The 14,053-nt window shown below is 38.4% G+C and overlaps 1 protein-coding gene and 1 long non-coding RNA gene across 2 annotated transcripts in view; one reads left to right on the top strand and one right to left on the bottom strand.

Annotated features, from left to right (window-relative positions):
• The window catches only part of LOC114153451 (sodium/potassium/calcium exchanger 3-like), a 35,183-nt gene that overhangs the window by 5,171 nt on the left and 15,959 nt on the right, over window positions 1-14,053 (bottom strand). The window contains exons 3-11 of the mRNA XM_028032004.1: window positions 6,030-6,106; window positions 5,190-5,264; window positions 5,000-5,084; window positions 4,610-4,713; window positions 3,504-3,578; window positions 2,828-2,853; window positions 520-573; window positions 291-433; window positions 48-214 (exon numbers count right to left, since the gene is read on the bottom strand). Coding sequence (XP_027887805.1) covers window positions 48-214; window positions 291-433; window positions 520-573; window positions 2,828-2,853; window positions 3,504-3,578; window positions 4,610-4,713; window positions 5,000-5,084; window positions 5,190-5,264; window positions 6,030-6,106 — 806 coding nt within the window. The remainder of the gene's footprint in view (window positions 1-47; window positions 215-290; window positions 434-519; window positions 574-2,827; window positions 2,854-3,503; window positions 3,579-4,609; window positions 4,714-4,999; window positions 5,085-5,189; window positions 5,265-6,029; window positions 6,107-14,053) is intronic.
• LOC114153452 (uncharacterized) lies at window positions 6,118-9,918 on the top strand. Its single transcript, XR_003597329.1, has 2 exons — window positions 6,118-7,736; window positions 8,281-9,918. It is a non-coding gene; the product is annotated as an uncharacterized LOC114153452 (long non-coding RNA).

The raw sequence follows: 14,053 nt of genomic DNA on the forward strand, positions 1-14,053 counted from the left end.
TGTCTGACATTCACAACACACCTGAATCTGACAAATGAAATGATTACCTCGCTGATGAGCATGCGCCCGGCCATGGACAGCCTGGTGCGGGGGGAGAAGTGCGGGGTGATCATGATGCGCAGACCAGCCTCGGAGAAGGACAGTTTGTGGGGGTTGAGGATGAGCAGCTCGTCCACCATGATGACGGGTTGAGACTCTTCGCCGTGACTTTGGCCTGCGACAGTTTTTACCGATCATACAGGCAGACACACACAGACAGACGAATCCAACGAGCGGAGAGACTGTCTGACCTTTATTGAGGAGAACCATGGAGGTGTTGCAAGCCGAGGCCTCTTCTCCCATCTTGCTCTCGGGGCCGCCCTCTGACGCTCGGCAGCACGGTCTGCTGCTCCGTATCCGCCGCATCACAAACACGGAGATCTGGGAGTTGAACCTGCAGCCAAACGGGTGACAGGCGAGGTTCAGGACTGACACTTCATATGTGACGACAGGGACGGACGTCGCTCGTTGTGAACTCACTTCATGATGACGATGTAGATCCCGTACATGGTCATGAGGAGCAGGGACTCCCACCTGCACCGAGACCAACGTTATTATTATTATTATTACTAATAAGCTCCACACTTCAGTCAGCTTCACAGTGCATCAAGTACAGTTTCATTGCAAAGATAGAGATTCTCATCTACAATAAATCTGTTTGTACAAGGTAACCTTATTTACACTAGCTACTAAAATTGACATTTACTAAAAAAAACTAAAAAAAAACAACACTATCACATCAGTAATTCAGCCATAACATTTTAAAATTTGGATTAAAAACCTTCTTTGTATGTAAATATATTCTAGCTAGACCTCAAGTGTCATAGTTTTAGTTTAACCTGTTCAGCTTCTGTAAAAATCTCCTATTAAAGCACCTTTTGTTATCCAATTATTAACTGGTTAATGAAAAAAATATAGTCAACGGATCAGCCCTGTACTAGAGACTAGTAGATGCATCTTTTGCTGCAAATGTACACTAAAGGGATGATATGGTATTGCATTTTAGGTAATAACGTACCGAAAATTTTCCAAAAAAGAATTTAATTATTTGAATTGTTTACATATTTTAATGTTGTATAAAATAAACTTAAGTGGTTAAATAGGAATCTGCAAAATGTGCAATTTTTTTATGTAGTTACTCAATTAATCATCAAAATAATCAATTATTGGAGTATCATAAGTTCTTGGTATTTCACCAAGAATGTAACATTAATGTGTGACTTCCTGATTGTTTGTAGAAAATCTGCTTGTGTTCTTCAGTCCTGCCTTTTTAATCCTGAACACAGAGGTTTTGTGTTTGTGAGATCTTAGCAAAACATTCTCACTTTGTTCCAGTAGCCACATTAGACAAAGTGAGGCAAACCGACTCAAACACCTGAGACAAACGATTCCTGACCTCCAATCCTGATCCTAAAGACGTCGTGCCAAAATTTCCCAGCCTCAAGAAACAGTAATGAGACACTGAGGCTCGTTACCAGAGTGCAGACCCAGGGGAAAGGAGAGAATCAAGACGTTTTCTGCCACACAGATGGGATTGTTTACATTACTGACCACAGTGAGATTCAAGGTCAAGTAACTGTCACTGGGAAGGACTGCCCCCGTCTTTCCCTCTAGTTCCCATCGTATGGGAGCTGGCCAGATGGATAATGAGATAACATGAGAAGACGCTTCCACACAGAGTTGGGGAAAAATCTGAAAAGGTCTTAATTGGTTGACTGATATGCTGCTAAATGTTCATTTATTTTTGTAGTCCTTCAAACTATAATCAGTTGGTTATATTATGTGCTTTACATTTACATTTTGTACTTGCTAGCTTATTAAAGCTGTAGCTCTGGGTTGTTATTTGGGCCTTTGGTGGCATAAAAACAAAATACAGTGCTAAGAAAAATATATACACTTGTTTTATGTCTCATAATTGATCCATAGGAAAGGAAAACAACTCATATCAGATAAATAATTGGATGGTTTAATCAATAGTGCAATATGAGACTCATTTAACAAACTGAATTATAAAATACTGTAAAGTAAAACAGTCCATTTTATTTATAGAGCACATTAAAAAACAATGTTGATCCAAAGTGCTGTACAGTAGGAACAGATGAAACAAAGACAATAATAACAGTAAAATAAAAACATTAATAAGAGGTACTAAATAATGGTAATCTAGGGAAGCTAGATAACAATAATATTATACCCAAAAGAAGCAGTGCATTATTATGAATTGTGTGTTATTTTCCAGCATATCTAATTTCACAAAAGTCTTATATCGCTGGTTTAAATAATAAACATTCATGTTTCTGTCCTCTACCACAGAACATTTTGTCCAATACTTCAAAACAACTATTGACTACTCCTTTAGTTGTGAACCAGAAAGCTATAAACTGCATTACCCTTGCACACAGGAAGATTTATCTCTCCAATACAATAACACTGATGCTGGCAAAGTCAGCCGAGTACAAATCTGGCAGCCTGTGTTGGGAACGACGGAGGTGAAGTCAAGCACAGCAGCACAATCCGAGCCTTGAACTCAATAAATAAGACATAAATCTCACAAGCATCCACTGCTAACTCAGGCCCTAAATAAAACCACCAGATTTTACAACTAGATTAGCCTTTCTCTCAAATCTGACTGAAAAAACATCAGCCTTACAGCAACACTGAACTCCACTTCTTGTTATTTGAAATGTAACCAGCAGCGACCCCGATAAAGATGTTGACACGTTTCACACAGATGGAAACATGAAAAACAATCCTGAATGGATTCATGAGTATAAAATGTCTGACTCACCAGTAAACTCTGTCATCATAGATAACCTGAAGAGAAAACAAAGCAGGAAGCTGTAGGTGAGACGTACGGCTGCGTTCACGCTGCAGCCTGAAGTGACCCAATTCCGATTTTTTTTCTTCGTTGTAATGCAACCCAGGCCACTTGGATATCCGATATATAACCGATTCAAATGTGACCTAACGGCCAGGTCGCATTCTTCCGACCTCGACGTCACTGATACTGAACAAATATCACTATTCTGCGTCCTGATACGCACAACGGGAAGAAAAACAGCAACCACGGCGGACGATAATGGGGATTAAGTTGTTAAAGTGCTGGTTCCGGTAGGACAACAAATTCAAAATCGGAAGCTATGCTCCACCGTTAACATTCATGTTTACATCTGCAAACAACTGAGCACTTCCTCTTCTGTATGGCTGTTAGCAAAACACTGAGCACGCTGACGCTATCGCGCCCTCTACTGCGAATGCGGGAGACTTTCAGGTCGTTTGCCGTTCAAATTGGAGATCACATAAAGGTCGCCTATATTTGTAAGTGTGAACGACCACGGCAAAAAAAACAACAACATCCGATTTGACAAAAAAAAATTGGAATTGGATCACTTCAGGCTGCAGTGTGAACGTAGCCTATGTAAAGCAGAAAAAGAGAGTATATGCAGCTTGAATGCAGGGCTCACCATTATGAGAGCCAGGACAGACAAGATGTAGTAAGAGGAATCTCTAAAAAGAGACCACCATGTCAGAACCACCGTCTGTGGATGCAAGATTCAGAACCAGTCAGTGTGAAAGAGGAGCGCTTCATCAGCATAAAAACATACGTCTGTCTTCAGACCATCTGTCAAGTCAGCATATCTTCATCATGATTGTGTCCTACTGACCCAGACTGAGAGACAATTTAGAGCAGGGATGTCGAACTCTTTTTCATTTTTGGCCATATCAAGATCATGAATGCGCCCGAATGTATTGATAAAAACCATCAGCAAACAGTTAAAATAAATACATGGCTGTCTGCATTCAATAAAATAAAAAAATATTGAATATCTTTTCACATTGACCAGTCCCTTCCACATGTTGTGATTGTTTTTATTTTTTGTTATCAAAATCACAGCTTTTACAGTGCTAATTAAGAAATACTTGTAATATTTGCAATGTATGATATTAACTTGACATCAAGTTTTTTTTTACTTTTACTACAATCTAGTATAAGAAAAAAAATACTGCCACCTGCAGGTGGAAGGAAGCACTCACTTAAACCCGATGCTTAAATATTTGGACCACATTTGTGGAAAATTATGCATTAGCATGGAAAAAAATCACAATCGCAGAATCATGAAATGCTGACATAACTTGGTGTTGGGCCACATAAAAAGCTATAACGGGCCGGATTTGGCCCCCGGGCCTTGGGTTTGACACCTGTGTTCTAGAGGCACAGGAAAACTTTGCTGGTGTTTGGAGATAATTAGCTGATTAGGGTGTGACACCAGTAACATTTTTACAATATTCTAATTACCTTAGATTTTGGTTTTCATTACCTATAAGCCGTAAAATTACAGGAAATAAAAGCTTGAAATATTTGTAGATGTAACAAAACAATGAGATTCACTTTCTGAATAGTGAAAAATAATACTGAACTTTTTGACAACTGTGCTGCCATTATGTGAGAAAGTTTATAATAAGCAAGAGTTTTAAAAACAAATCAATCTAGTCTTAGAGTAACATTTTTAGTGAAACATAGGATTGGAACAAACAAATAAAATAGCAGGTAGGGAAAAAGCTTTACTACCTGGCCTGCAAAGATCCCACTCAACCCAATAATGACCAGGATGTTGAAGACAGCTGAACCCACAATTGTGCCGACTCCGACGTCTCCTTTAGTGATGAAAACTCCTAAAGATGGGAAGGAGTAGTTTCACTGTCGAGTCATAAAAAAATAACAAATACTGAAAATCGCGCTCAAAGAGTAAATTTAAAAAGGGCATTTTGACTCTCCTGCAACTTAAATGTTTTATAGCAAGTGTTATTCTGTCTTAATCAGTTTTAAACTTTACTCTGCTGACATCTCCTGGACAGTTCTGGCTCCTCCTGACTCAAACATTCTGTTGAAAAGTCAAGACTCGTGAAGAAACGCTAATGTCAAAGTTGTTACTTGGTCTGGATTCACAAGGCTACAAACCAATGAGAGAGGTGAACAGCTCAGGGGCGGAGCTTCCAGCAGCCATAAACGTCGCCCCCGCCACATCCTCGCTGAGCTGCAGGTTCTGGAAGATTAAAAATCGGAGCCAAGAATAAAATAGCAGTCATCTAAATGCCCTCTCCAACTGAGGAAATAACATCTGAAGCAGGCAGCAGCTGGTTTTCTTCACCTCGGATATTTTCTCCAGAGAAGGGACGAAGTAGTCGTCACAGACGATAGCCAGAGCGTAGAACATGTAGATGGCCTGAAAAATAGATTTGAGCATCACTAAATGCACACACAGATTCTCCTTTAAGTGCAGCAGCTTGTTTTGTTGTTAAGAAAATTAGAAAAAGTGTTCATGCCCCTTGAGCATTTAAGACATTTTGTCATGTTGCAATCACAAACTTTGGTGTATTTTATAGGCCTTTTATGTGAAAGACAGACCAACACAAAGTAGCTTAGATTAATTTGAAGCAAAATTTTCTCTAAAACTCAAAAAGTCCAAACTTTCAAATGATTACATCGAGTCTTCTATTTTATATAATTGTGTCTCAATCTAAATCTCGCTGTCTTGCGAAGGCCTCAGGGGTTTGTTAGAGGACATTAGTGAACAACCTGCATCATAAAGACCAAGAAAAAAGTCGTAGACGTGATTAAAAGGAGCGTTAGGTTATACAACAAAATCCCAAACCTTGAACATTTCACAAAATATGATTGAGTTTACTATTCAACAATGTTTAGTTTCCAATGCAAGCCAGACAAAGTAAACTAAGAAGCCAAACAAAACTAGCACTACTCAGAAAAGAGGCTAAAAGGCCCAAAAATTTAACTTTATCTTTCACTATATCATTTTATGCCAGTTTTGTGAAATTTTTTCCTCATAGTTTCAAAAAACCACAGTTATATAAATTAGTATTTATAGTTGAAATTAGACAAAACCTAAAATGTTCAAGGGTTTGAATACTTATGAGACACTGTATGCATGAAAATCAGAAGGGAGTTGTTGTTTTTTTCATGAGAAACTCACGCAGAGTGCATGCAGGAGCACAGCCCCATTCTTCCTCTGCTCCTTGGTAAATATGTCCTCTGGAAACTCATGGATGGCTGTGGGAGGATTAACATTATAAACACCTGACATTTAAAAACAAACAGCAAAACACTAAGAACATTTTGTAGTCTGATGAAAATTACGAACAAAAACTAATGAATCATGTTTCTATTGTGTCCAACAGCAGTTGTGGTGCAACCCACAGCATCTACATTTACCAGAATGATACAGGAAATGATGTGAGAGTGAAACTGGCAGGTGCTTCCTGTAAAAAACTAAAACATAAAACTAAATGAAGGCTTGGCTGTTCCCTTGACGGCCTCGAGAGTGTGGTGCAGCTCCAGTTCACATCTCCGAGCGGCGCTGGATGAATTTAAACTACAGCGCAGCGTGAGGCTATTAATAGCTCCTTTGCTGTGTGAGACAACAATGAGCCGACATGCTCACAATAAGCGCACTGTAGCTGTGGAGATGCACGAAGGCTACATGGATTAGGACCGGGTCCCTTGTGATCCGGGACATTAGATCTGCTCTTTGACACTGCAGCAAGGCAGAATGAGAGCAGGGAGGCCATATGGTCCGTAGGAGAGGACTTTAATTTGGACATGTTCAGAGGGAAAACATACATGCTTCTTGTGGATTCTTTCTAAGACTTAAGGCAGGGTTTTTCTGCAGGTTCCACAAACTCAAATTTAAGATTTCTTAAAACCGTTATGAGTGAAACTTAAGAGCTACTGTATGTCTCAACAGAAATGTAGGAATTTCGTCCAGCCAACCGGCGATAAACTTGCACCAAGATAGATGCAAAATAAGCTAGTTAGCTAGCTGTTAGCAGCGTCACAGAATGCAGTGAAGATGTTGCTTGAGATATTAAGCAAAAGGTTGAGACTTTTCTCAGGAGAGAAAGAAAATACATAAAATATACAATTAATTAGTCCTGCCAAGACAAAATTTAAGACCTGTGATTAACATATTTACTTTTTAAAATTAATTTAAGATATTTTAAGGATCTGTGGACATCCTGCAAGAGTTGAAATAAGTTCCTGAAAGATAGCTGTGTCTCTCCTTCCTGCTTTCTGCTCTTTTAAGATCGAGAGAAAAACTATTTTTACTTTGAGCCATCTGTTGTTGCACGATAGGGTTTGTCCAGTGATCAGTATTGAACATTTCTGGGCATCTTATTCCACAAACAACACCGCCTCAATGACAAGACGCACTCTGAGGGTCTTCTGTTGAGCTGATCAGCTGTTAAACATCTGCGCTCCCACTGTAGTTTTGTTTCTGTCACCTTCCTCATCTCGTCCCCTCTCTGCCCCGACACTCAGGTTCTGCTGTGGGCAAAATCACAGGACTGCCACAGCTAGCTTTGGATGGACGCTTTGAGGGGTTGCTGTGGTGAAGGTAGTTGCTATGGTGGCCCTCTCCCAGGGGGAAGCTTTTTTTTGTGATGGGTGTCGGTACAAAGCCAAAGGCTAGGCCACAGCATCAATAATGAGAAAGGGGGAGGTGAATATATTTTTCCCATGGTAAGGATTCATGAAACATTTAAAAACTAGATGAAGTGACAGCAGCTCTGGACTGAAATGTCTAAAAATATTTATTTTTCCTCACAAACCCTCAGGAGACATCTGAGAGGGAGCGAGTGAGGCAGAAGGAGCACAAAGACAGAAGACTGTGGAGCAAAAAGTGAGCTCCGCTAAAACTCCTCTAAAGTAGAGGAGACATCAGGGTTGAAGCTGACAGCACATCTGCATCTCTTCAAATCAAACTAGATCAGCTCCACAGAGTCACATATTTACTCCAAACAAGGCAACATTTGCACTATCATATTTTTCTCTGCGTCCAAACTTTTACTGCAGGCTTCAACAACTTGTCAGCTCTGATCTTGTTTTGTTTGTCACAGTTTCTACAGAGACTCACGTGTCACCTATCCGTTCCCACAAACGCTGAAGCAGAAAAGGCTGTGGGACAACTTGTACTAGACCAGACTTGTTCGAAGCAATCTGTAATATGTCGTAGTTTGTCTTCTTGTGACTGGACTCGCCTGAAGGCAGAACAATGCACAGCTTCAAAACGAGCTCTGAAGCAGCACACTAAGAGTTAGATTAGGTCCTGCAAATTATTTCAATGTGTTTCAAGGGAAAAAGTTCAAATCAAAGTAACTAAAATGCAAATAGAGGAATAAAATGTAATGTGTAGACAAATAATGATCATTTTAAATTGTTTCTAGTGGCACAAGGAGGATTGGCTGGTGGCCAGAACCAGATGGTCCTCAACGGCTGGTTGGCAGCTTAAAAACCCCATCCTTGTCTGGCAAGTGAACACATCATATCAAAATGTGTAGCTGTTGAATAGCAAGAATCAAATAATGAATTAAGTAACCTAGATCAAATGCAGATTCCTTAGAGGACAGTTTGTGTGCTTTCCTGTGCTTATTAAAATTTGAATAATTATAAGTTTTGAATCTTTGTTTGGTCTTTAAGACCCAGTTAAAGTGCCAAAGGTCCAGTTTAACGTGGACCTAAAGTTGCCTGGAGGTTGTAAAATGAGCCTATTATTATTTTTTTGATCTATCAGAACAAAAATAAAGCTTGTGAATAAATTATAAATAAGTGTAAAATCCCTGCATTTATTAATCAGTTTAGACTTTTGCCCTTTAGAGTGAAAGCTGGAAAAATGTCTGGAAATCAAACATTAACCATATTTAATTTTCTTTTTTTTAATGACTTATCATACAGGAAAGCAGGGTAGGTTTCCGCCTCCCTTTCATTTTGGATACCGTCTATATTTCATGTTTGCCTTTTATTGTGGAATTCATTAATATCATTAATAAGGAAATTTAAATATATCAATTTAAATTGTTTCTAGTTTCTAGAAACAAGTTTCTAGTGGCATTTTCTAGTGGCAAAATGATAAAAGCTAATTCCATACTTTTCCACGCTGCATAGGATCAACAACACTCTTCAGTGTAGAAGCTGAGTGAAGATGACTCAAAGCTAGCAATTTTCAGTATTTCACTGAGGGGTTTAAAATCAATTAACCCTCACATCACCTCTGCTGCTAAACTAAGGAGGGCTCATAGTGGGATGTATGGAAAAACATATTTTAAATTAATTTCTTCTATCTTCCTACATTAAGAACCTGATGGAAAAGCTTTACAAAAAGTGCAGATCAAACAGAAATCAGCTCAAAACTAAAGGCTTAAGGTGCATTTCAAACCTACTATCAAACTATCAAATACCACACTTGCTGTGAAATATTAAGCGGATAAAGAAAAAAGAACAGCTTAAAGATGTAAAGTATCTTTCGTTGTATTAAGGAACCTTGTATTAATGTTTCATTAATGCAACAGTGCGTTCACTGTTGCATTAATGGACCCAAACCAAGTGAAAACTATGAAGGATGTTCTGTTCTGATATGTGCGATTACTACTACTGTGTTGGCATTGCATAATTAATCTGCTGTTTAAAGAATTATTCTTCACAGCAAACCATCTCAAAGGAAATCAGACGACATTAAAGTGAACCATGTCTGTGTGTCTGAAGTGGCAACTTGGCAATTGAGTTTTTTTTTGTTTATTACTGGCACGACTTGTGGAAAATAGCTCCACTTCCTTTTCCCAGTCAGAACACTGTACTTATTTTTTTTTTAAGAAAAATATTGAAAAATTCTAACTAGCAGCTAAGATTAGGTCTTACACAAAAGATAAACATGATAAATCATTGATCTTATCAGTGCTGGCTTCTCTCAGATGGACATGTTACAATGGCTTGTTTATTTTTTTCTTCAGCATTGGAAAGAGCTTGTTTTCATACTGACACTTTGAACCAATCATGTAAAGGGCAAAATAAACACACTTCAATTTAAATGTGAGAACGACTCTCACCCTGTTTGTGAGTGTGAACTGTCCCTATATTTGCTGGAGGTTGGGAGAGTCTGGCTGACTTTTACAAATATTTGTTCCTGAGGTAAAAGGTAAAATAGGTAAAATTATTGGAGGCTTTTCTGGTCTTATTTACAACTAAAAACACTGATTTTTATCAGGGAAGGAATAGAAACAAAAAATTTTGATGTTGAATATTAGCATCTACAAAACCATTGAAAAGAAATTAGTTTGATGCTAACATGTTTTCTCCAAAATATATGACAATTTTTTGTGACATTTTTTTAAAGATACAAAACAGATTTTCTTTTTAGCAATGTTTTTCACCAACTTGGGAACAACCAGTTCTCAATCACTTCCTGCCTATAAGTTTTAATTTGACTTGTTGATAGTTCTGCTCATGACATGATTCAAAGCTTACAGTTCTCTTGCTTCATAAACATAGAGCTTTACTTTATTGTTTTAGGTTGTTATGCTTTATTTTGGATATTTAAAATATCTTCCAGTTCCAGCATTAAATAGGAATGCATGATCAACTTTTTTCACATCCGATATGATATAGATGTCTTTGTTTGGTATTGGTATTGAAGGTTTGGTTTTGGCCAGAAGCGATCCCATACAGAAAAACAAATTACAAATTTATTTGATAACTGCACCAATCCAGCACACTTAAATACACCAATATCTTCACAAGTATGGTCAAACATGTAAAAACAACAGAACTGTAATTTGTTCAGTGAGTGCAATTAGGAGAAATATAAGCTATGTAAAATGAATAATAAAGAAAATGAAACTGACAAAAACAAAAGGTTGACTATCCTGGTCAAACATGTAAAAAATAAACAAACTTTCTTCCAAATAGTTGAGAAAATGTGGTTAGGAATTATAAATATAATGTAAAAATAATAAATAATAAAGGTGGATGTTGCTTAGAGCACAACACATAGAATCAGACTGAATATATCTGCCCTTATGGATTAGACACATTGTCATCAATACCCAATATAGAATTTGCTTTAATATTAGGACCGATAGATATTACTGATATTGGATCAGTGCATCTCTACTGCTAAGAAAATCAAAGTTTCTTAGTCTCTGAGAGGCTGAATTTGCGTTATTATGCCATAATCAATATATTACTTGAAAATTGTCTCAAAAGAGCAATATGATCATTTATTGAAATAATTTCTGGGACAATATTCCTTATCCAAGGTTTCCCCAGAAAACTTACTAAGCCCGGTGGTTGGATGCCAGGCCAGTCATTTATCCAGCGGCCAGTCGTGTTTTTGAGTTAAAAAATGTTTAAAGTTGACAAGAGACCTGAAAATATCACCTGATAATTATGTGTTAATGGAAGATTGGAAGAACAATATCTGAACACCAACTATGAAGTCTTAAAAAATGCAAATGTAAAAAAAAAAAAAAGAAAGCAATGCTAAGCCTGGTGGCCCACCAGGCTTATTATACAACTATGCTAACTTGTGACAACTATGCTAACTTTCTCAACATCCTGATATTCTGGTTGTTACTAAAGGAAATCCAGTATCATTTAACAATTGATCGATAACTTTAAGGAATAATTTTCCCCCTCAGTCCAGATGAAAAATATATTTTAGAGTTTCAAAAGCTGTATGACTCTACAGAAAAAGGTCCAATATGCTTTTACTACTGTAATTATAGGAACTGTGGTTGAATTTCTAAACATAAAGTCCACATGCTGTGCATGTTAAGAACTGCCACACTGAATACTAATAGTCATTTTATAGGGGACTCGTCTCATTTCTTTAAAAGTCATCCTCACTCCCCGACACCATGAAAAACCGCCAAGATATTATGACTTTGAGATACAGTCTGATCATGTAATTTGCATGTAGTGCAGTCCTTATTAAGTAAAAAATGCTGCTGATGATGTAAGTAGGAGAGCTGAATGACGAGCAGCGGGTAGTACGAGATACAGCTATCAGTCTGAAAGTCAGCAGGATGTGATGGAGTCAAGCTGAGCTACTGACTGTCACACCCAGAGGTGGCTGGTGTCTCCACAAACACACACTCAGCTGCATTTTTCATGAGGAATCAAAAAACTATATTTCATCCAGGTGTGTATTGCAAATTCAATTATGCATTTGTTCTTTGATTCCTCTTCTTTGAGGTGAATGGGAAACAAGGCTGATGAGCCGACAGCAGGGCTTCAATGGAAACACAGAACATTGTGTACACTGCTGTGACAGAAGAGAATAAAACATGATCAGAGGTAGCAACAGACTCGGAAAATAAAACGTATTCAAAATTAGAATCTAATCACCACACCAGTTTTCAAATATCATTTCCATAAATCCTAATATAAACTGTCCTGACGGAGGCAACTTTCTTGGCGGCAGAGTGTTGTCTGCCAGTTTCTCAACACTTTCTCCCAAAATTCCCCTAAAACATGGCAGTGGAAAAATACTATTCTCAGCTGACTGTCCCTTGCCAAAACAAACAACATAACAAACCTCATCAACAACACACACTGCAAGCTATTTAGTTCATTTACATCGTTTAGATTCTTTGACCCCAGCCTCCCCTGCTGCCCCAAAACCACTGGTCTATTTTTGGGTCTCCTCTCTCTGCACTTTTAATGCTTGAAAGACAGAATTGTCTGGGTTTCAAAATTTAGCATTCAGTTGCCTAGTAACAACGGTCTCGGAGGCTGGTCAGCCGGAGCCGGATCGAGCCGTCTCCATCCTGTTAAGCAGCGGCGAGATAAATAGAGAGAAAGAGAGTCTGTGGCTGGACGTTGCAGAGCAATCCCCCGGATAATATCCCCAGAGGTCCGGGGTGGGCTTTTTAATCACACCACAGATTATACAATCGCTGTCAGGCGGCCCGCTGAGGAAGAGGGCAGAAACCTGAAGCTGGAGCCGCACTCGCCGCTCGGGCTAATAGTACCTGTCCAGCCTTTTGTTCGCTTCCTCCTCTCCAGTGTATTACCACGATGAAGAATCTACGCCTGTGTCTTTGTAGGATATAATGAGGCAGATCTGCTGGCAACCAGCAACTCAATAAAGGTTAAGTTTGTTATAAGGAAGCAGAATGTAAACGGACGCACTGAGCAAAACTGGAGAAATGAAGTGGGTCTCAATGTTTTGTCAGGAATCGGAGGGGAAACGCCTCTTATGTAATCTCAGAGGTGGATGCGCTGCAGACTGTGGGGTGGTGATGCCATTTTTACCAGCACTCTACGGCAGTCGCTATGAAATATCACAGATGCTTAAATTTGTTGTTGTTGTTTTGGGTTTTGGGCCAAAAGCAGAATCTCTAGAAAGACACACCTTGGTACGACCAATATAAAATTAAAAATGTAAAACTGTTCTCTATTCGCCCCATTATTTTCCACAGAAACAGCTCATTGACAGTATTTATAAATTCATAATTATTTCACCATAAAATGCTTTTAGTAAATCATTTTGACTGAACATGACTAGTTTTGATTCCTGGATATCTTTTAGTTTGGAAATGTGTTTTCAAGTACAAATGTTCAAGATAAAATCTGCCTGTTTGAATAAATTAAATTGGTATTTAGAGGTTCTGCTGTAAACCACTTCCTTCCATAAAGCTTCAATATGTAACTTTTATAAAACATATTTTTTTATATATTTAATGAAACTGTCATTATGTCACGAGTCAGATAATCTCTGGGGAAAAAAACAATGGAGCTCCTCTGTTTTCTCCCAGTGCTATCTAAAATCAACCTATCAGAGTCCAGAGAAGGGTCTTAGCGCTGTCCATCATATCTGTATACGCGTTGCTCTCTTTGCCCCATTGATCTTTGCTACAATACAACTTCTCCCCATCAGCAAAGCCTGTCATGAACACTAAGGGTTGCCAGAATGGTCACTAAACAGTTTCCCTATAGCGGTAAATTGTTTCTCTGTCATTAGAACATTTAGCAGTACATGAGCTTGATTGACAGCGCTAAGACACTTCTCCTGGCTCTGATTGGCTGTTTTTTAATGGGAGTGATGTATTTCTTCAGATGGTAATAGGAGCTCAGAGAGGAGATCGAGCTTTTCACAGATTATCCGTCTCATATTATACCGTCACGACATGGCAACAGTTTCAACAAATATTTAAAAAACAT

The sequence above is a fragment of the Xiphophorus couchianus genome, chromosome 11 (genome assembly GCF_001444195.1).
Source record: "Xiphophorus couchianus chromosome 11, X_couchianus-1.0, whole genome shotgun sequence".
NCBI lineage: Eukaryota > Metazoa > Chordata > Actinopteri > Cyprinodontiformes > Poeciliidae > Xiphophorus > Xiphophorus couchianus.